Source organism: Pavona decussata, unplaced genomic scaffold, assembly GCF_977016875.1.
Source record: "Pavona decussata unplaced genomic scaffold, jaPavDecu1.1 SCAFFOLD_27, whole genome shotgun sequence".
Classification (NCBI taxonomy): Eukaryota; Metazoa; Cnidaria; class Anthozoa; order Scleractinia; family Agariciidae; genus Pavona; species Pavona decussata.
In genome coordinates, this window is record NW_028145450.1 from 1,221,689 (window position 1) to 1,241,586 (window position 19,898).

Here is a 19,898-nt window from a genome sequence, read left to right on the forward strand (position 1 = left end):
TGTCTTAAAATAACTTAAGTGAAGTTCACATCTCCCAGGAGCTTTACTTGGGTTCTCCCTCTCTTTCCCTTATTTTTTCTTGGTAGAACGTTCCTTTGGTCCTGTTTAATTTGTTTTACATGATGACACTAACGTTTCAGTCGATGTTTGAAATCACTCAATTGAAAGCTAGTGAACAGCACTTTCCTGTTTAATTTTCAATATTATTATCCTGATAAAGTTATAAAGTGTAATCATTGAAAGGAAAGCTATGGAGCAATACTTTCCTGTTGTGCTCCTCTAATTATACTGCTCGAGGATGTTCTAACTTTTCAGTTTATTGACAGCGGGCGTTCAAATTAGTCATTCAAATCAAATATATTGTGCGTTTACTTATAAACTCGGCATATCGGACGCGGCATTATTGCGACCAATTTATTGTGGTCGGTATCGAAATTAAAGCTCGTGTAGATATTAATATTTAAAAAGCCCAGCTATTTTCGTCGCTGTTTAAAGATCCCTCGCATCAAATTGATCTTCCATGTCTTTGCTCAAACTCGGCGGTAACTTTGCTCAAATGATGTCTGGAAAAAGAGAAATCCGAGTCATTAGTCTGAGTCAACGTATAAAGTTCGGAAAATTCTTCGGAGCATCTCGCTACAATCGTTTCCAATCTCTATTTGAAATAGCAGTATCGATTGAAGGCCTTTCTCAAGCTTGACAGAATTTTGCACGCTCAGTCACAACTGTTGAACTTTCCCTTGAAAGAAAAGCTGTGTACGCAACATTGTGGGGGTGGGGGTAGGGGGGTAGGGGAGCTCGGGCTATACAGGACAGACCGTGATTTATCAGGTGCATAAGTAAAGCGTTACAACAAGTTGTGACGGGGCGTGTAGCCTATGAGTCGTAATTCTACAACAAGTCTTAGTTTTTTAATCGAAGCTAAGGCAGTGAAGATATTCTGTGAATAGATGCTTGGTTCTTGATGCCGCTGTATTATGGCAACCTGGCTCTACGACAATATAGATCAGTGGATTACTTAATTCAAAGAGTCCTCTCTTGTGAAATAAGGCCGATTGCAAAATGGAAAAAAATGTACATTTGCATTAATTAAGCGTAATTCGTGGTGAGTGTGACATTTTTAATCATTCAGATTAAGTTGAAAAATCAGTTCAGAAGTTAACTTGTAATGCTGAACGGTGGCGAAAATACGACGTTTCGTGGAGGACTGATTTACCCTCGAGGAAATGTAAATAAACTTTTTATTCCTACCAAGAGATGTATGGCGTGCAAGCAGTGGAAGCCCGACGGCCATACTGACCTGCACCTGACAAAGGACACAAACAGACAAACAATAGAAAAAACGACTTATTTTCCTAACAATAGATTGGCGAATTTTTTGACTCACAAAAGAAGGATCCAAACGCACCAATCACTTTTTACAGTCTTCACAGCCAATAACAGCTTACTGAGAAAAGACTAATAACATCTCGACTTCGTTGGCCAATCAGCTCAATGACCAGAGACATTTATACCCTCTACTGACATTCCACAGTTTACTTGACTCTGATGATGACTTCCGCTCAGGTTGTCAAAACATCAGTCAGTCATTCCGAACAGTCCTTCTCAGGATTGATCATTATTTATGGACTTATGACATAATTCCTGGGTTCAAACTATTTTCACATTTACGGTTATACATTTCTTTTCATGTAACAGCAGGAAATTGAAGCTCGTGTGATCCTTCGAGTGTGAAACAGAGCTCTACGATGAATTTGAATTTTTTTGCGTAATTCATTCATTTTGGTGTACCTAAATCATCAACTTGTTTTTCGATTTAGTTCCCCCGGTTTAAAATGTGACGCTAACCGCGAACTGTGCTATTGGATGGCGAAAATGTTTTGAAACAACAGAGCGAAAACCACGAGAATGACTTCTTGTATTTTTTTATGGGTGTAAAAATGAAAACTTTGTAATTAGCTCAAGCGATATTTGACGAGTCTTTATGAAAAAAAAACATTTACTCAGTTGCGTCATAAACAACTATTTTTGATAGATGAACTTTAATTTGTTAAAATCATATATTGATTACTATTTAGTAAATCATTAAATAAATAAATGATAGCATAAAGGATTTAATCTCTGCAATACTCCTACAGGTTTTTAGAATAGTGATACTTTGGAAGTCTCTGTTAGTAGTTTCCCCTCCCCCCCCCCCCCCCCCCCACCCCTTCCTCCCTGAGTACCGGATAAACTCCATGGAGGTTTCAATGGGAGGAGATGGGAGACTCAACTCCTGTTCTGATAAGCTATTTGGAGCTTGCTAATCAACGCAACATGCTGGAAGCCAATAAACAAATCGAGGACATACAGTTTATTTGCAATACAACAGATCAAGAACTAAAAATATTTACCGTCCGCTGTACAGTGATGTTGCCGTTAACCTTTTGGTTGCGTGTCCATGAAATATGCCGGGCTATAAATATCACTGATCACACAGTCCGTATTCCGTGCCGTGACGCCAGCCTGGTAAGCGTTCAGTATGGACCGATGTGAAAGGGCGCATTGAGGAAAACACAACGTAACCGTGGAAAAAACTGTCCAGGAGATCAAACAAGGCGAAATTTACGGCAAGTCACGAGAAATAAATACGGCTGCCTAGAAGTTTCTTGCACGCGTGGACGCCTCCGTGAAAAGTGCTGTTTTCACGTGCGCCCTTGTCACGGTGTTCGTGTGTTATGCTCGGGTACTGTTACATGGGTGCAGATGGGTCACTGTACCTTCAATACCATGGTGTCATCACGTGAAAGCGGGACGTTTGGAATGATAATAAAAGCCGAAACCGAACTTCGAGGGTGTTGAATAATCCACTTCATTCGCATTTACTTGGACATTAATTTTTGAAGACGAATTCTACTTGTGCTACTGAATTAAATATGGAGGACGAAGGCGACCTCGATTTAAATATGGAGGACGAAGGCGAACCCGAATTAAATATGGAGGACGAAGGCTACATCGAATTAAATTTGGAGGACGAAGGCTACCTCGATTATCATTTGGGATCTGATCCGCCACACAAGAAGAAAAATAACGAGCGACTGTGGAGTGTTGTTACTGCTTCCTTCGTTGCGGCTCTCGGTTCGTTCAGTTTTGGCTATGGCATGGGTTATTCATCCGCAGCCGTCACTCAGTTGTCGGACAAGAACACGACTGACTTGTATCTCGATGAAGATGGTATCACTTGGTTTGGGGTGAGGAAATGTTCTCTTTTTCATACATGTTTGACTGATTATTTTATCACTGTTCGGTTGTTGTTACTTTATTTCGCGCGCGAAACGAAGATTGCGTGTTGCGGTTGTCGTGATACGACGGACCAAAAAGCCGGTTAAACAAGATCGCTCTTGACTTGCTTCGCGTGTTTTGCGGTTCTTTCCCGCGACCTAGCGGGAGCTGGTTGCAGTAAGCTAAAAATACTCGAAGCAGTTTGTAAACCATATTTTCATATAGTACGTTATATGTTGCTTTTACACGTTAACCTTTTGTAAAACACTGGTGACTAAAACAAATTATCACAAGTAGAAATTACTCAGTAGTTTTTACTTATTAAGTGTCCAAACTATAGGGTTTCAATTCAACCACACGTGATTTTGATCACGTAGAAAACAGAAGAAATACGTTAGTGACTAAAATTACTTGCCGAACTTATTGGTACGTTATCTTTAAATCTCAGAACTTGAATAGATTGTATAAAAGCAGCAGTTTATAAGAGTAGCACTACTTATAACAGTAGTGCATCTGAAAGTTTGAACTTTAGGGGATCGTCCTCCATTCGGTACTTGTGACCAAAAATTAGATACAGCATTTACTGTAAGACCTTTCAATTTCTAGCGTTTTCTAATACGCTTTCTAAAAAGGGGATCTACTGAAGGTTAAATTATGGGGAGCAACTTTTTTAGAGCGTCCGATCCCCTACAGGATTGGGCGCATATATTTTCTATCGGCTAGTTTACGCCACGTACATCGAGTAACTATTGTTTTAAAATAACTTTGCACTTTTCATGCTCACATGACTGTCAACTCTCAAAACAAGAAAACGTCGACGCGTTGGTCGAAAATTGACAAACATGAAATTATCTCAAGAGATGGCGAAAGTTACCATAATTATCTCATCTCGTGAACAAGATCACGTGAAAAGAGTTCTGCCTGACTTCTGACCCGAGATGTTTTAATGGATTAATATTATGGCATATTGCCTTTCTGGGATATGACGGTGTTTTTATTTAGTACTGACCTACATCTTTCAAAAGTTCTTTTTTCACTGGACCCTTATAACCTGCAGCTGCATTGTTTTTTAGGCCTGGGAACATTGTTCTGTTGTTCGTTATTTTGTCCTCTCGACCAAACATGTACGTTGCAATCAGTGAAGGTCGCCCACTTTTATTTTCAATAACAACAACTACAATAACAAACTGTGGAGTCAAGTACTGTTCGTTTCCGGGGGGGGGGGGGGATACTACCTATAATGGAATGGATGGAGAGGCTCCGCACGAATGGGGGTTCCTTTGACAGGCTGGAAGTACCGTACACAAAAGGCTTGGGATTCCACGAGCTAAAGCATAGAAAAGAGAAGGGTAAACTGTCATTGAGGTTTCCATTTTCACTTAGCTTAGTTTTGTCTAACCGTAATTAGGCAATGTTAATAAAAAATATACTGGCTATTCGATCAGCCTTGCATCTTTCAAGTCGTTGTATTTAAAAGGACCTTTCAAAATCTCTTGAACAGAACAGCCGAAAAGAGACGCACTGTTTCTACTGTTATATTGTAGGGGTATCATTCTCTATGGAAGGTATATGAAAGGTTACTTTTCCTACCAAAAATGGCACGTAAAAGTATAAGGGTCTGGTCCTCGGGGGTGTTATATAATTTTGTTGAATCCTTCCTCGGGGGAGGGGGGCTGGGGAGTCGTTTTTTTTTTTTTTGCACCACGGGTAACGTACTGCTGAGACTGAGCTTTCAATAATGTAACGTAGTAGTAACGTGACATTATCATTACCACTAAAATTTCATATATTTGCGTGTGATCAAGGCAATGTGGGTAGAATTATTTCTTATCGAAGAACATAACGTGACACAATATGTGCAGAGGCAATTCTCAAATAATCGAACCCCCTCCCTTTCCTCGCTCCTGTCACTGTTCTGTTACTAACGTTTACTGAATTTATGTCTTATACTTCACTCGACAAAATAACTCAATTGTGATTGATCGAGAGTAATGCAGTAAATTAACAATGACACAACGTCGGCCGAAGCACTCGACAATTCGTAATCTTGTTGGATATGCTGTAAATCGGGTGTAAATGAAAAATCCGTGATAAATAGCGCAGCGATGTTTTGAAAGTTCTCAATTTGCACGAGCCTTTTCGAAAAGTTTCAAAAATATCCCTCGGACCTGTAAATCATGAATAGTACTCGAGGTCGTGCTATTTCCTATACTAACGTCATAATTTAACAATATTGCATATAGTCGGCAGTAAGTCCAGTTTAATATAGAGATGCCAAATACACTGAGTCATGATCACCCGTCTTCGTTATCATCTTCCGGTCGAAAGTCCGACAGTAAGTCCAATGCCGGCTGTCGCACCTCGAAAAACACATATCATCAAAATATCCGTACCGGCCAAGTCTAAGAACCAATAAACCTCTTATGTTTTCTAGACATGGATGTAAACGCTCAATCAATTGAAAAGGGTTAGCTTCCCAAATTCCTTATTGTTTTCGTTTAAAACAGTGCGGATAACTTCTTAGCCTGCGATGTCAGTCTACATCACGTATGGCCGGGTAGTAAATGAACATTGGGATGCCTCATTGTAATGTTAGGCATTTGAAGGCATTCTTGACTATGGATATGTGGATAGCTCTTGTGCCAGCACCAAAAACGTATCGGATCGATTTTTGTACCGGACCGACGCTGCGCTGCTTCGGTCTTGGAAGCCGGAATCTTCAGATATCGGACAGGTTTTCGTGACATTTTCTTGAGTAGTGTGAACAGAGAATCGAAGCGAAACGGAAGTCAACAATAAGGAGCAAGGATCGAATTCTAGTGGAAGATGGCGGGGGTTTTGGGGCCAATTCTGTTCACACCAGACTGGAGTATTTTTCAACGGCATAACAAGCTATCCAGTACAGTGTAGACATTTCTCTGGGAACGTTTCCGACAAAGATGCATTAACTAAAAAAAAAAATCTAAAGGTTATTTGAAAATACTCAATGCTGCATGACGTAATGAAAAATCCATATCGTCAATGAACTAGCCAAAGGGAAATTTATACGGGAATTGAAACCAGTCTGAAATCTCGTCCGCGATGTTCAAAACTGTCATAGTTTTTGAGATTTTTAAATTTAAAAATAAAATTTTAATTTCCAAAAACTCCGTTCAAATTTCAAAAATACTAGTCACGCGTGATGTAATTTGACTGTAATCAATGTTCATATCTTGCCCTTGACCTCATTATAAAAACATTTACCCTGTAATCTCCAATGGTGACCAGTTCCTAGTTTCTCCTTACAAAATTACTACTTGATCGAACATGTAGCTCACGAGACCGAAAGGAAATTATCACCAAATAGAAATGTTTTGATGTCCAAATAAATTCTCTCAACTAACTGCAATAAGAACAACGGAGAGCTATGACAAGAATCTGTATGTTGATGCTCCTGTTTAAAATCAGCTCATTTTGTAGCCAATTAGGCCGTCGTTCAGACCAAACGCTGGTGCATGGTGAGATGGCGCTCGTTTAACTTTAGACCACTTGACTTTAATTCGCACAATTTGACTTGGTAAAGATTATTCGATGATTGTGTCGACCGCAGTGTTGTACGTGGGATTAAAATCTACAAATCCTATGAGGAAATATGTCTCACTTATTCTGCGGTTAACTAACTTAATGTTTAAATTTGGAAAAGCTGTTGAACTCCGTTTTTTTTTTATTTCGATTTTTTCCTTTGCGGATTTTGTTTTGAGTGTCTTACTGGCCGTGAAGCTGTCGTTTTTGAAAGCTTATTTGTCAATACATCCCGAAAACCGCTTCTCAGGGCATCAAAAATTGATCCAGTGTTGTCGTTCGAGGATTTGTTTTCTGAAATGAGTTTTTCGATGTTTAACTTACAAACCCTTCTTAAACCTGTACTTTGTGCATTACATAAGATGTTTGGTCTCAGTTTGCTCCGTGTAGATGGGTCAGTAATCAACACAGATCTCCAAGCCTTAGAAGGATTTTTTTTTTCTAATTTATTTCGGATAATTTTATAATTTCAATCGGCTCAATCAATTTTCAACTTTTAAGCCGTTCAATTAATTGATTGACCTTTTAGAATACGCAAGAGGTTAACCTGTTCTTAAGAACACAAAATTTTATAATTTGTCATGATTTTGAAAAACAGTGGCTCCCCTCAAAGACTTTGCTTTGCTTTTTTCTATTTGTTTTTTAAGTCGATGCTGAGTGATTCCGCGAGTTTTATTTTAATTCCAGTGTTTCTACTTCTCCATTTATTATCCCAAGACTTCAACCGTCCTCGAGGAATAGGGTTGGCAAAAGAAAGAGAGGTCGTTGGTGTGGCCGTTTACCATTTGTCGTTAAAAACCAGAATTTTCAGTTAAAATTTAAATAGTACACCTTATCAGCCAGTGGACAAACGTTTCAAGAAAAGATCGAAATCCTTATACATACTCCTCTTTCTCCATTCCAAACGCAATGCATGACAGGAAAATTCCCGTACCATTTGTCAAACCGGCGTTCGTCTCACCAAGATTTTTTTCCCGCGCTTTTCGATGATTCAAGATTTCAGCTTTTCTTTGGGCGATGTTTTTGTCAATCAATCAATCAATCAATCAATCAATCAATCAATCAATCAATCAATCAATCAATCAATCAATCAATCAATAAATCAGTCAATCAATCAATCAATCAATAAATCAGTCAATCAATCAACCAATCAATCAATCAATCAATCAATCAATCAATCAGTTATTTACCCACGTAACGTCTATGAGCCAACGAAGGCTCTTTCAAAATACGTACGTGCATCTACAAGTTGCAAAAATTAAAAGAAAACTACTATAATACAAACTTAGTTACCCAAAACAATTCAATTATAAGATCATAGATCATCACTATGTTTCATCTAAAAATACATCGCGCCGCTAAAAATTGAAGGCGATTGAGTACGTAATGGTATGTTGCAAGTCCTCAGGCTCTTTGGCCAGCGTTTGGTCACCAGGAGAGAGACTGGAGAACTGGAATTTTATTACCGCAGGATTTCTGCGGTAAAACAATGCAAGCTGTTACGTGGCAGCCAAACAAAAAGAAAAATGATTTTTTTTCGAATTTCTCCAGACTCTGGGAACGAGATTGGGTATGTTGATTGTAATCTTCTTCTGTTTGTCACCAGTCCCTTCTCAACATCGGCGCCATGATTGGCGGGCCGTTAGGTGGTTGGATAATCGACATCTGTGGACGAAAAATCGCGCTTATGACAACCGCTGTCCCATTCGGCACTGGGTGGCTCATGATTGGATTTGGTAAAAGTGCCGCAATGCTTCACGCTGGAAGGTTCTTCTCTGGTCTCGGAGTTGGAATGGCTTCACTTATTACTCCGGTAAGAGCCACCAGTGACAGTTCACCCTACACTGTAAACTGGACCAGTTGTATCAACTACTACCTTATTCTAACTAATTTTCGCGCGTACTTAAGGGCGGTGCCTACTTTTGTTACGACGTATACGTTCTGCGCTTCTCAAGATACACAGGTTTCCAATGGGTGATGTCTACTAATACAGAAATATTTCTGCGCGGTTTTAAACTATGCGGAGACAGTAGGACTTAGCAAGTGCTCTTGGTATCCAAAAAGAAAATTGGGGATAACCATGCATTTTTCAGAGATAATAAAGCCTCAATTTGAAAAAAAAACGTCGTACATTTCTTTGTTTTTGGCTGTTCATGTAATAAAAATCGTTCTTAATTATCTCTAAAAAAAATGCGTGGTTACCCCTAACTTTCTTTTTGGATATCAATAGCCCTTGCCAAGATTTGCTTTCCCCGCATAGTCATAAGCCACACAAAAACACTTCTTTACTAGTAGGCACTCAGCGGGGAGGGGAGAATGGGAGAGGGTAGAACTGATTATTCTAGTCACTCAGTGACTAGAAGGAAAATCGACTTTTTTTGTCCAGATCCAGGACCGTAGACAGGGGGCGGTGCGATAGGTGTGTCCGCAAGCTCCCCCTCTCCCTCCACTCCGAAAAAAAAAAAAAGCCACAAAGGTCCGCCTAATCGGGGAGTTTTAATTAAAAGGAAGATGAATTATCGAAACATATCTAAACCTTGTAAGTTGTGAATTTTGAATTCAAAGTACAGGCGAAATAGAGATGTTTTCATATTTACCTCTAACACTGTTCCAGCACCTGGATGTTTTTGTCTAACAACGCTCAGATATAAGAAATGCGGGCTTCAACAACTTGATTTTTCAAAATTTCCGGGGGGGACCCACTAGAAGCTGGCACCTCTAGTTCTCGCACCCCCACGCAAACAGCTGCCTGAGATCAAGGAAACACACTCAATGTCCATTTATGGTGTGCTATTTTAAAGCAACTCAGGTTGTATTTCATGACTTGTCAAATTAGAATTGATGAAAAAAGTTACGGCTTTGAGATAAATAGGTTTAAAACGTAAAAATTTAAAACTTCAAAAAAGGCCCAATCCTTGTGTATATTAGGTATAGCCCTAAACTACAACTTATTTTAACGTGAAAGATGTATTTAAACCCACAACTACCAGGGAGAAAAAGTTTTCATCCTTTTAAACAGATCTTTAAGAACAAGATTATCTAGGTGTCAAAAATTCATAGACATCCGTCAAATATTGACAGAGATATGGCACTGTATGCCAATTGGCCCATTTAGGGATTTAAAAAGGGTTAAGCTTAGGTAAGTGAATTTCTTTGCTCTTAAGGGCTTTTCCCTAACTTGGGTTTCATATTTCATTGCAGAATTACATATCCGAGACTGCGCCGAGTCGTCTTCGCGGCGCCTTTGGTGCTTTCACCCAAATCGGAATCGTTAGCGGCATTATGTTCTCTTATGTCATCGGCTACTTTCTCAATTGGCGTTGGTCGGCCATAGCAGGGTTGGGGCCCTCCGCATGTCTGGTGTTGCTCATGGTATTTATGCCAGAAACCGCACGTTGGTTGCTGGCTCATAACAAGGAACAACGCGCCGAGAAAACATTGAAGTGGCTTAGAGGACCAGATGTAAAAATCCAAGATGAAATCGTGGAAATTAAAGCAAGTCTAAGTAAGTAAACGTGTTGAGGTGATGGCACTGGAAAAGAAGCTGTGACAATAATGCCTTTTGGACCTTTGTAGAGTTGTTCATAAAAATATAAAAAGGAGGTGACAGTACTTGGTTTTACGCTATAGGGTTGTAGTACTTACAGTATATCTACTTTAGAAAGCAGCTAAAAGCGTAGATTTGATAGATTGGTATCCATCACTTAGAGAAAGTCAATCCTACCAATGATACTAAGCTATCAAGCCAGCATGTGCTTGTAATTCATAAATGCACGTACATTTTTGAAACGAGCCTCTTCAATGCGTGTCTAAATAAATTTGATCATTGGATTAATTGATTGATTGATTGATTGATTGATTGGTTAATTGATTGATTGATTGATTGATTGATTGATTGATTGACTGATTGATTAAACATGTGACAGCAGTAGCTGCAGCCTTTACTCATGCCTAGTCATTTTTCTTGACTCCTTCTCAGACGTGAAAGAGAAGATGTCGATCAGAGAGTTCGCCAAACCCAGTCTCCTGCGACCATTTGCCATCAGTATGTCCATTCATTTCTTCCAACAAAGTACAGGCATCAACGCTGTTATGTTTTACTGCGCAACGATCTTCCAAACGGCTGGTTTCCAAGACAACAGCACCATGGTGCCAATACTGATCGGGCTGATTCAGTTCGTTGCAGCTATCGTTACCTTGATCATGATCGATCGAGGCGGGAGGCGATTTTTGTTAATAGTCGGCGGCATGGGAATGTTTATCAGTTGCTTCAGCATGGGTGCGTATTTTTACGTCACGATCAACGCGGCACCCGCTTACGAGGGGCTTGAAATTTCGTGGGTAGCTGTCACCAGCGTGGCCGTCTACATCGTTGGATTTGCCATGTCCTGGGGTCCCTGTACCTGGCTCATCATGAGCGAGATTTTCCCCCTGAAAGCCCGAGGCACAGCCAGTGGTATTGCGACCGCCTTTAACTGGCTTTGTTCGTTTGCTATCACAAAATCATTCAGCTTGTTACTCAAATCATTCACGGCGGCCGGAACATTTTGGTTTTATGGAAGTCTAATGCTTCTCGGGACCGTGTTTGTTTACGTGTGTGTCCCAGAAACAAAAGGGAAATCGCTGGAAGAGATTCAGCAATACTTCGAGAGCAAAGACACAAAAAGAGAAAGACAAACGGAGAAGAGAAAAGAAAAAGAGAAGAAAAACGGTTTTGTTTACGTTAGTGTCCCAGAAGTAACAGGGAAATCGCTTGACGAGATTCATCAATACTTCGAGAGAAAAGTAAAGAAAGCAACCGGGTTTGTTTACGTGTGTGTCACAGATGAATCAAAAGGGAAATTGCTTGAAGAGATTCAGCAATACTTCGAAAGCAAGGGAAACAAGACAGCAGCGAATATCCCGGAACATTTGAGAGAGTCCGACGTGTGAATATAAACTTCTTGCCTTAACGAACTTCTCTGGTCATGCAGCAGTTTGCTAATTCCTTGGTTACCTTAAGAACCCCACTTCCTTTCCAAAAAGCCACCATCTTTACAGGAATCCTCCATTCTCTAAATGCAAATTACATTGAGTTGTTGGAAATACAATTTGGACACAATGGGATGTTTAATCGCCTATTTTGGCTCTTAACGATATGACGTCATACGCTTGCCTCTCCTAAATTTAATAGAGAAATTAAGCAACGACGACGTCAACGGCAGCGAGAACATCACTATTAATTAATGGATTTCCTCCTTGAATGTCAGATTTTTGCTATAAGCGCCCTTTACTCATATCACCCCACCCATAGAAACATTGTACCGAGCGAAAATAAGGTAATGAGGAACTAAATGTCATGTCGCCTCCCATGTAATCGGTTTTAAGGGACGGCGCCTCCTGATGCAGATATATTTTTGGGAGGTTTATGACTTAACGGGAAAAGCAGATCTTAACTAGAGCAGTTTGAATCCAGAAAGAAAATTGGGGGTACCCACGCATATTTCAGACATGATTTAGCAACAACAATTTTACAAAAAACGATAAAATACATAATAATGTATGGCATGGCATTCTTTTAAAATCGAACCTTTATTTTCTCTTATGCGTGGTTCCCCAAATTTTTCATAGATCTCGTTCCAAAAACCTTGCCAAGAACGTCTATTCCCGCGCGAAAGTACTTTTGAATAAGTAAGTACGGTCCCTAAGAAAACAGCGTTTTTTGCACCATTCGGAAATCGCAGAACAGTATGCGAAGTCAAAATAGGAGGCATCACTCGTAAGGGAGTCCTGTTACGACTCCCCTTAAAGCAAAGGTTTGGAGGCTACAAAAACGAGGGCTATGAAAACATATAGGATCGAAGTGATTCAAGACTCGAGAGGAAAAATGATCAAAATATCAAACTGGTGACGTAAAAGTTTTAAACTTCAGCGAGGTTATTTTCGTGAGTCGCTTTTTTTTCTCCTTAAAATCTGTACAAAAAAAAAATCAGCTAGGAATAAACAAGAAGAGCGCGTATACGGGCAATTGCTAAAATAATATTCCTTAAATTCTTAAGGGACTATGTCAGCTAGGGAACATGAGCACTAGAGTCTCGTTAAGACTAATTTGCATACAACTCGATGCGGGATTTTAGCTTTTTTGCCATTGCAAAAGTTTAAAAAATATTGCAACATATAGCTTCTGTAATTAATAAAGAGCGTTTGTAAATCTGAAAAATTTCCATAGATGAACACGATTCAAGCAGATGATAACAGCTTCCAGAACTATTCTACGCTATTTGAAAAAGTTAGACCAACGATTTAAAAGTGCTTCACAGCAACGCGCGCATGCCCCTGGAATGAAATAGTCTCTTTAATATTTTTGGGGTCTGTTTAGCTGCAGAATATGTACAGATCAAACCGAATTAACCTTCTAGGCTTAAAAAATGAGAAGCATTTAATTTTTTTTCCTCACAATATCGCTTCTTGCTCTAACAAAACGGCCACAAGAATGTGAATGTTCTGATTTTAAGCAAACTATCCATACAAGGACCATGAGAAATATGTATATGGAAATCCGTGCGGAGAATATACAGACCGATACTGGGGCTTAAAGGGTTAAGGGAGAGAATAAGTCGCTATATTTGTCCGACCTTTTGGTCGTTTTCCTTTAAAGAGTGTTTTCACATGACGTCACGGCGGCCATGTTGGTGTCCCAAAACAAAGAAACGGCGGCCATGTTGGTGTTCCAAACCAAACCCCTGGGAACTGAACTTTATTTTTATGCAAATACTTTCTTTTGTTTCCGTAAACCACTATGGCTGGTAGTCACGCGAATGAAAACACTCCATAGGCGATGTTGCATCTCTCATAATAGTAAAAGTTAGATATTTACAAGAAAGTGATTAAAATTAACAAACATGGGAGATCCTGTATAGCTTATGTACAAGATAAAATTAAAATTTAAAAACTAAAATAATGCTATTGACTACAAAGATTACAGCAATTGCTGTTATTAATTAAAATGTCAGCAAGGTTCAGTTTTCTTATTTTGTTTATAAAAACAGGTAAACTGGGCGAATCTCTTTGATTGTCGGTAGGTTTTAACCATAAGAATGGCCCGAGATATCTAACAGTGTGCTTGCCATAACGTGTAGTTTCAAAACGCGGTATTACAAAGTCACTATTCCTTAGCGAGTGTGTAGAGCCTTTGCGGACAAATAGTTGAGAAACGCAGTCAGGTACAAGACCATGTTTGACTTTGTACAATTTAAGAATACACTATCAATAAAAGCGAATTTGATAAAAGTAGATAAAATAAATAGTGCGGATACTGTAGGTATTGTAAGTAGTATAATTGTTAGTACTGCAAGTACAGTAAGCCTTTCTTGTAAACATAGTAAGAGCTGTAATTTATCGCAAATAGACAAAGTTGTGTTTACTATTGTACTCTGTGTGTCACGTAAAGCTAATAAAAATGTATAAATAAAATATTATAATGTTCTTGTTTTGTTGTTGGGAGGGAGAAAGGAGTATAGCAGGAACATTTGCATAGATTTTATAGGACTTTGACCTCTTTTGTTCAAAATGGTGAAATAAGACCTTCACTTAAGGCTGGTTTCCATATGATCGCGGATCGCAGATCGCAAACAATCGCAATTGATCGCAGACGATCGCAGAAGATAGAACCATGTTCTATCTAAAGGCTGGTTTCCATATGATCGCGGAACGCAGATCGCAATAAGGTCTGCGATCATATGGAAACCAGCCTTTAACTACAAAGTAATTCTTGAAAAACGAGAGGAAAGAATCAACTCAGTTGTTGAAAGGAATGACTCGTGTTCTGTTCTAGCGCATTTTGGAGACAAAAATGCGAGATCAGAACTTGGAAAACGTTAGCCTAACATTTTTCAAGTTTCAATCCTTTCCGACCTACTCTGGCTCTGTCCAGAGGCACTCATCGACAGTTTTACTGCACTGGGGTGATAACTTATAAGGGTACTTGACAATTTTTTTGTTTGTTTGTTTCTTCCTGTTGACAGACAAAAATTTTTTGGTTTTGAATCAAATTCGCGTGAATTCCTCTTTAAACACAATGAATCAGTATGACAGTAGGTAGCATAGTCTTCCGGATTTTTGTGCTGTAATGCAAATGAAGCAAATGAACTTGTAACAAGACACTCAGCAAATCCCTTCAGAACAAAAGAAATGTCGATAAACATAACGCTAAGAGAATTAGAGCCACCTTAAAACAAATTATCTTCAAATAATTGTTCTGAAAAAAATAATGTTATAGTACAAAGAAACAGCTCCGTCGAAATAACGTACTGCATTTTTTTTTTCTAAAAGACACAGCAAACGCTATTTAGTATTTTTGCTGCGAGCATAGCGGGCAGGATTGCGGATGGATTTCCCGGCTTTTTCCTCGCTTTCATGAATGCTTTTTAACTACACCGCTAACCACTTAACCTTGCCTTTTTTTCTCTCGCGTTTTTGATCCACGCTTTCACGAAGGCGACTGTCCAGAATTTCAGAATTTGGCGAGTACGGTATTTGTTCCTATTATTTTTCTGGGTCTTTTAATGAACGCAGCTGTTCAATCATTTTTCCGGAGTGCCAAGAAGCTTAATACATCGAAAATAATGCTCAAGAGTGGCAAACGGACTGAAGCCGGCAAAATCTCACGCATATTACGCATGGTCTCACGCTTGCAATATTGTACCCAGAGTCCTCAGGCTCTTTGGCCAGTGGTTGGTCGCCGGGAGAGACTCTAAGGAACTTGAATTTTATTACCGCACGATTTCTGCGGTAAAACAATGAACGCTGTTACGGGGCAGCCAGTCAAAAAATGTAGTTTTTTTTCGACATTTCGAAGGTCCCTGCTGGCGATCAACCGCTGGCCAAGGAGCCTAAGGACTATGGGTACGAGATTGTCACGCCTGTTGATCAAAAGAATCGATCTCACGTTAGACTGCAATCAGTCCCTTTCTGGATAGACGAGAGGCTGCTCTCAAAACGCAGCGAGACTGGAGCGAGGAGAAATAAACGAGAAGAGACTGGAAACAATATGAATCTGAAAGTCAAAATCACTGCTTCATGCCCGAGTTCCCCTCCCAAGAGATCTTAGCAGCAGCACATATGCCCTTAAGAACTCCATTTTTCATTGACAGAGTTCTTGTCAATGTTTGAGCGTAAAGACTCCAGAAAAAATTCTGCACTTGTAATTAGTTTCATTCCTTTCAAGAATTTCGCCGTAGCATGGGTGGATGTCGTGCGTGGTTTTTTCGGCGTCTTGTCGGATTGCCGACTCTTTCCTTGCGGAACGCGCGGGATCGGTTCTACTCCTCTCAGAGCCCAGCACCGCTTGCTCTCTCCAATGTAGGAAAAATCGCAAAAAATTTCATATGAAGGGACTCTGTATCACCAAATTTTTGGTTGTGCTATGGGCTCACCCGTGAGCGTTGCCATCGCGGACCTGATAATGGAACACGTCGAGGTTCAGGCTTTGTTAACATTCTCGGCTCTCCCCCGCTGATGGTTCAGATACGTTGACGATTCAAACGCGTGCATCAAGTCGACAGAACTTGCGGTGCTGGGCTCCGAGAGAAGTAGAACACGATCCCGTGCATGCCGCAAGTAAAGAGTCGGTAATCCGACAACACGCTGAAAAAAAAAAAACACGCACGACATCCACCTATGCTACGGCGAAATTCTTGAAAGGAATGAAACTAATTACAAGCGTATAATTTTTCTGGAGTCCTTACTCTAAAACATCGACAAGAACTCTGTCAACGAAAACATGGAGTTCCCAAGGGCGTATATGCCGCTGTTAAGATCTCTTGGTCTCTTTTCAGATTCATTGTCCCCCAAAGAAGCACAGAGAGACGGTTTGAAAATTTGAGAAACTTTTTTTAAGTTTTTAGATAGTTTTAAGCCTTTTTACCAATTTTAATCATGAACACTGATCGCCAAAAGAGCAACATGTATTGTTATTTTATGTTATATATTTGTTTCGTTTTCAAGACAGAGCAGTAAGAAAAATTATTATTATTTTTTTTTTCAATAACCACCAAATTTCAAATGCGCTCATTGGCTAATGAAAAGTCAGAGCTGAAGCAATCGGCCGGAGAAAGTTTTGGCCAACTTTTTTAGTCTTATGTCCTTGATGACGCGGAAATTCAACCTCGAAACTAGAATTCTTGAATCACAAAATCGTCTAAATACTTGAGGTAAGGCAGCTCAACCTCGTTCCTAGGTTTTATCTTCTTCACATCTCTCTCTCTCTCTCTCTCTCTCTCTCTCTCTCTCTCTCTCTCTCTCTCTCTCTCTCTCTCTCTCTCTCTCTCTCTCTCTCTCTCTCTCTCTCTCTCTCTCTCTCTAGCTCGCTCGCTCATGAGACGTGAAGAGGAGAGACCCAGCGAACGAGATTGAATACAGTAGTGGAGAGCTGGAAGGGAACCACTGCTGAGACTGAAATGACCGGAAAAGGAAAATCTGATTTATCCCAACAACAGTCGAGCCTGTGTCCTTCCAGTAACTACTTCGTGATAATACATAACATAACGCATAACATAACATTTTATTTAAGAGGCTTTAACACAAATACAAAAAAAACATCCTGAATAGGGAAATCGTGAGTTTAACCCCATACAAAAACAATTTCCCTTACTAAAAACTTGCAAAAATATTTTAAAATTTCTAGAACTAGATAAAATTCGACGGCTACTGATTCAATAAATATTCAAGTAAATTGAAAGAACACCTCGTAGTCCGAAGACTGAATTGTGTGTATAATGTACAAGAAACAAAATCTATAATTAAATTAATCACAAAGGTCTATGATAATTTAAAAAAATATACAATCTAATAGAATCATATCACTCAGAATGGTCTTGTGTCTGTACGGATGCTACAAAAGAGCTATAGGAGATTTTTAGGAGCTAGACAATCAAAGTTTGTTGTGAATCTACAAATCCGACGCAGACGCACTTTGCGTGATGAGCCCAAAGAGTGTCTGCATGGGAGGCTCAATCTATGAGCGATGTTGTGACGCAATTTATCATCAGTGAGAGGAAAAACTTCGATTTGACGTCAATTTGTTAAATTGTCATTATGAAGCGGACTTTGTCTCTTCAGAGGCAAAAACATTCTGCTTGAAAAAGGGTATAGAAATTTGAAAATCGGCATGGAAAATAACACATTTCGGTCTGTACTAGGGCAAGAATTAGAAGAACTAAAGGCATGACGTCAGAAAAGTTTTTGTGGAGTTAAACACCAATTTCTTTAACGAAAAGGGAACCCATAACATCAATTATACCCCCTGCAGCCACTGCTCTTTCTCACTGAACAGGGGACCCAACACTTCCATTTATAAGGAAACTGCAATCCGAGTGTTCCAAAAGTCCATGGATATCTGTGAGCCAGTAATTGTTTCGCTGAGTTAGGAATCGAGACATCGACACCATGGAAGTTGATCCGACCACAAGGCACCACCCAAGCCTGAGGAAAAGACTGAAGTGTGTGGTGATATCTAGTCACAATATTGTCCTTTTCTAATACGTAGGATGGATAAGCTTTATGTAGCACTACCTCCGTTCTTCCGCTATTTGCTATTTTTTCAGCTCTCCAAGGCACGAAGTCGACAGTCACGTTCTTAAATCTCGCCTTTATGCCAGCTGCTTTGATACCAAACTTGGCTAATTCACGGAAGGCCGCTGAAGTATCTGAGTCTAATAGAAACGAGATATCCGCGTCGTGATCATGAGGAAGAATATCCCCCATGCGATAGGCACCCAGCAGTGTCCCTGAAAAACAAAATTGTAGAAAAAGTTGGCAAATAATAAGATGAGAATGATGTATTATTCAGTAAGTGACACAGACATACTCGGCAAAATAATCCGAGTGCCCCTATCAGGAGTCGAACCTAAGACCTTACGAATACTAGTTCGGATGCTCTACCACTGAGCTACAGGAGACTCGTGGGAGCTAAGGCCGAATGTCACGTTTGGCGTATGCGCAATGGAAATAATGTGATGGAATATTTTTCATTAGCTCCTGATAGGAGCAGTCGGATGTTTTTTTTTTTCGAGTATGCCTGTGTCACGTACTGAATAATACATCATTCTCATTTATTCACCCGGCTATCCCATCGCATTTGTTCCAAACAATAAGATGTGTAACAAGATGGCCCATTTTACAATTGTGTGCTCTTTAAGCCGAAGGTAAGATTCCAATCCGACACGTCATACATGCCTTTCATGACGTGTCCTGTAAGGCAAATAAAAATTGTTAAAAAAAAAAAGAAAAACAAACAAACAAAAATTCCACTCCGTAAATAGCCACACTGGGCTTAAGACTGCGAAGACCTGGACAGCAGTCTGCGCCGATCAATACGGCCTATAACATCCCCCGGGGCACATCCCGGGGATTTGTACTGTGCACAGTGCCCAGGTTGAGTGAAGTCTGGTAGGAGTAACTGGATTTGAACCGGATTTATCTTATGGTATAGCGGAATTCCCAGGAATTCCCCTTTCAGGTGAGCAAATGGTTTCAAAAGAGTTTTTGAAGGTCTCTAAGAGTCTGTGTAATGTTCATGGTAATGCAAGTAAAATTCACACTTTAATCAGACAAGGTTTAACCACCATTCAGCGCAAGACGATTTGGGAAAGCTAAACTGACATTTTAACGGAATTTTAGTTAAATTTCTCTCATTCAGTATTCCCTGTCGGGTGAAAGTGCTCTTTGAAGTAATCTTTAAGCAGACTAAATTTTGGATAAAAACAATTTTGTGTAATTCAACCAGCAGACATCCAACGCGTGACTTGACTTACCGTAATCCAGCCAGTATTTTACGCCAAACTTGTCAAATGTTCGCGAAATCGTCTGCACCATGGTCCTCAAAATTCGACGTTTCTTGTCAGGTAAGAAGCATTCGTCGTTGTACCCACCACTGAAATTTGGCAGAGCGACCAGGTGAAGGAACATAAGAACTGCCAGGCAAATGGCCATAACGATTGCGAAGGTTTTGCACTTTCGTTTCGTGCGTCTTGTGAGTGGCATACTTGTCGGAGAGTTCCTAAAAATGGAAAATGTTCTTAAATGGAAAGCACCCCTAG

At 39.8% G+C, this 19,898-nt stretch overlaps 2 protein-coding genes across 3 annotated transcripts in view; one reads left to right on the plus strand and one right to left on the minus strand.

Annotated features, from left to right (window-relative positions):
* The first annotated feature begins 2,756 nt into the window (after nt 1-2,756).
* Nucleotides 2,757-12,171, plus strand: LOC146485237 (solute carrier family 2, facilitated glucose transporter member 8-like). The gene is made up of 4 exons (XM_085103589.1): nt 2,757-3,230; nt 8,429-8,635; nt 10,024-10,327; nt 10,802-12,171. The coding sequence occupies exons 1-4, from the start codon at nt 2,916-2,918 to the stop codon at nt 11,752-11,754; spliced, it is 1,779 nt and encodes a 592-aa protein (XP_084959715.1). The 5' UTR covers nt 2,757-2,915; the 3' UTR covers nt 11,755-12,171.
* A 5,167-nt stretch (nt 12,172-17,338) lies between these two features.
* The window catches only part of LOC146485238 (ribitol 5-phosphate transferase FKRP-like), a 59,669-nt gene continuing 57,109 nt past the window's right edge, over nt 17,339-19,898 (minus strand). For both annotated transcript variants that reach the window (XM_085103538.1, XM_085103537.1), the window contains exons 2-3: nt 19,614-19,858; nt 17,339-18,587 (exon numbers count right to left, since the gene is read on the minus strand). In XM_085103538.1, the coding sequence (XP_084959664.1) occupies nt 18,091-18,587; nt 19,614-19,842 (726 nt within the window). In that variant the 5' untranslated portion in view covers nt 19,843-19,858 and the 3' untranslated portion in view covers nt 17,339-18,090. The remainder of the gene's footprint in view (nt 18,588-19,613; nt 19,859-19,898) is intronic.

Coding starts and splice junctions, on each gene's coding strand:
- LOC146485237 (XM_085103589.1), top strand. CDS start 2,916: ATGGAGGACGAAGGCGACCTCGATTTAAATATGGAGGACGAAGGCGAA. Junction 8,636..10,023: donor TGGCTTCACTTATTACTCCG/GTAAGAGCCACC, acceptor ATTTCATTGCAG/AATTACATATCCGAGACTGC. Junction 10,328..10,801: donor GGAAATTAAAGCAAGTCTAA/GTAAGTAAACGT, acceptor ACTCCTTCTCAG/ACGTGAAAGAGAAGATGTCG.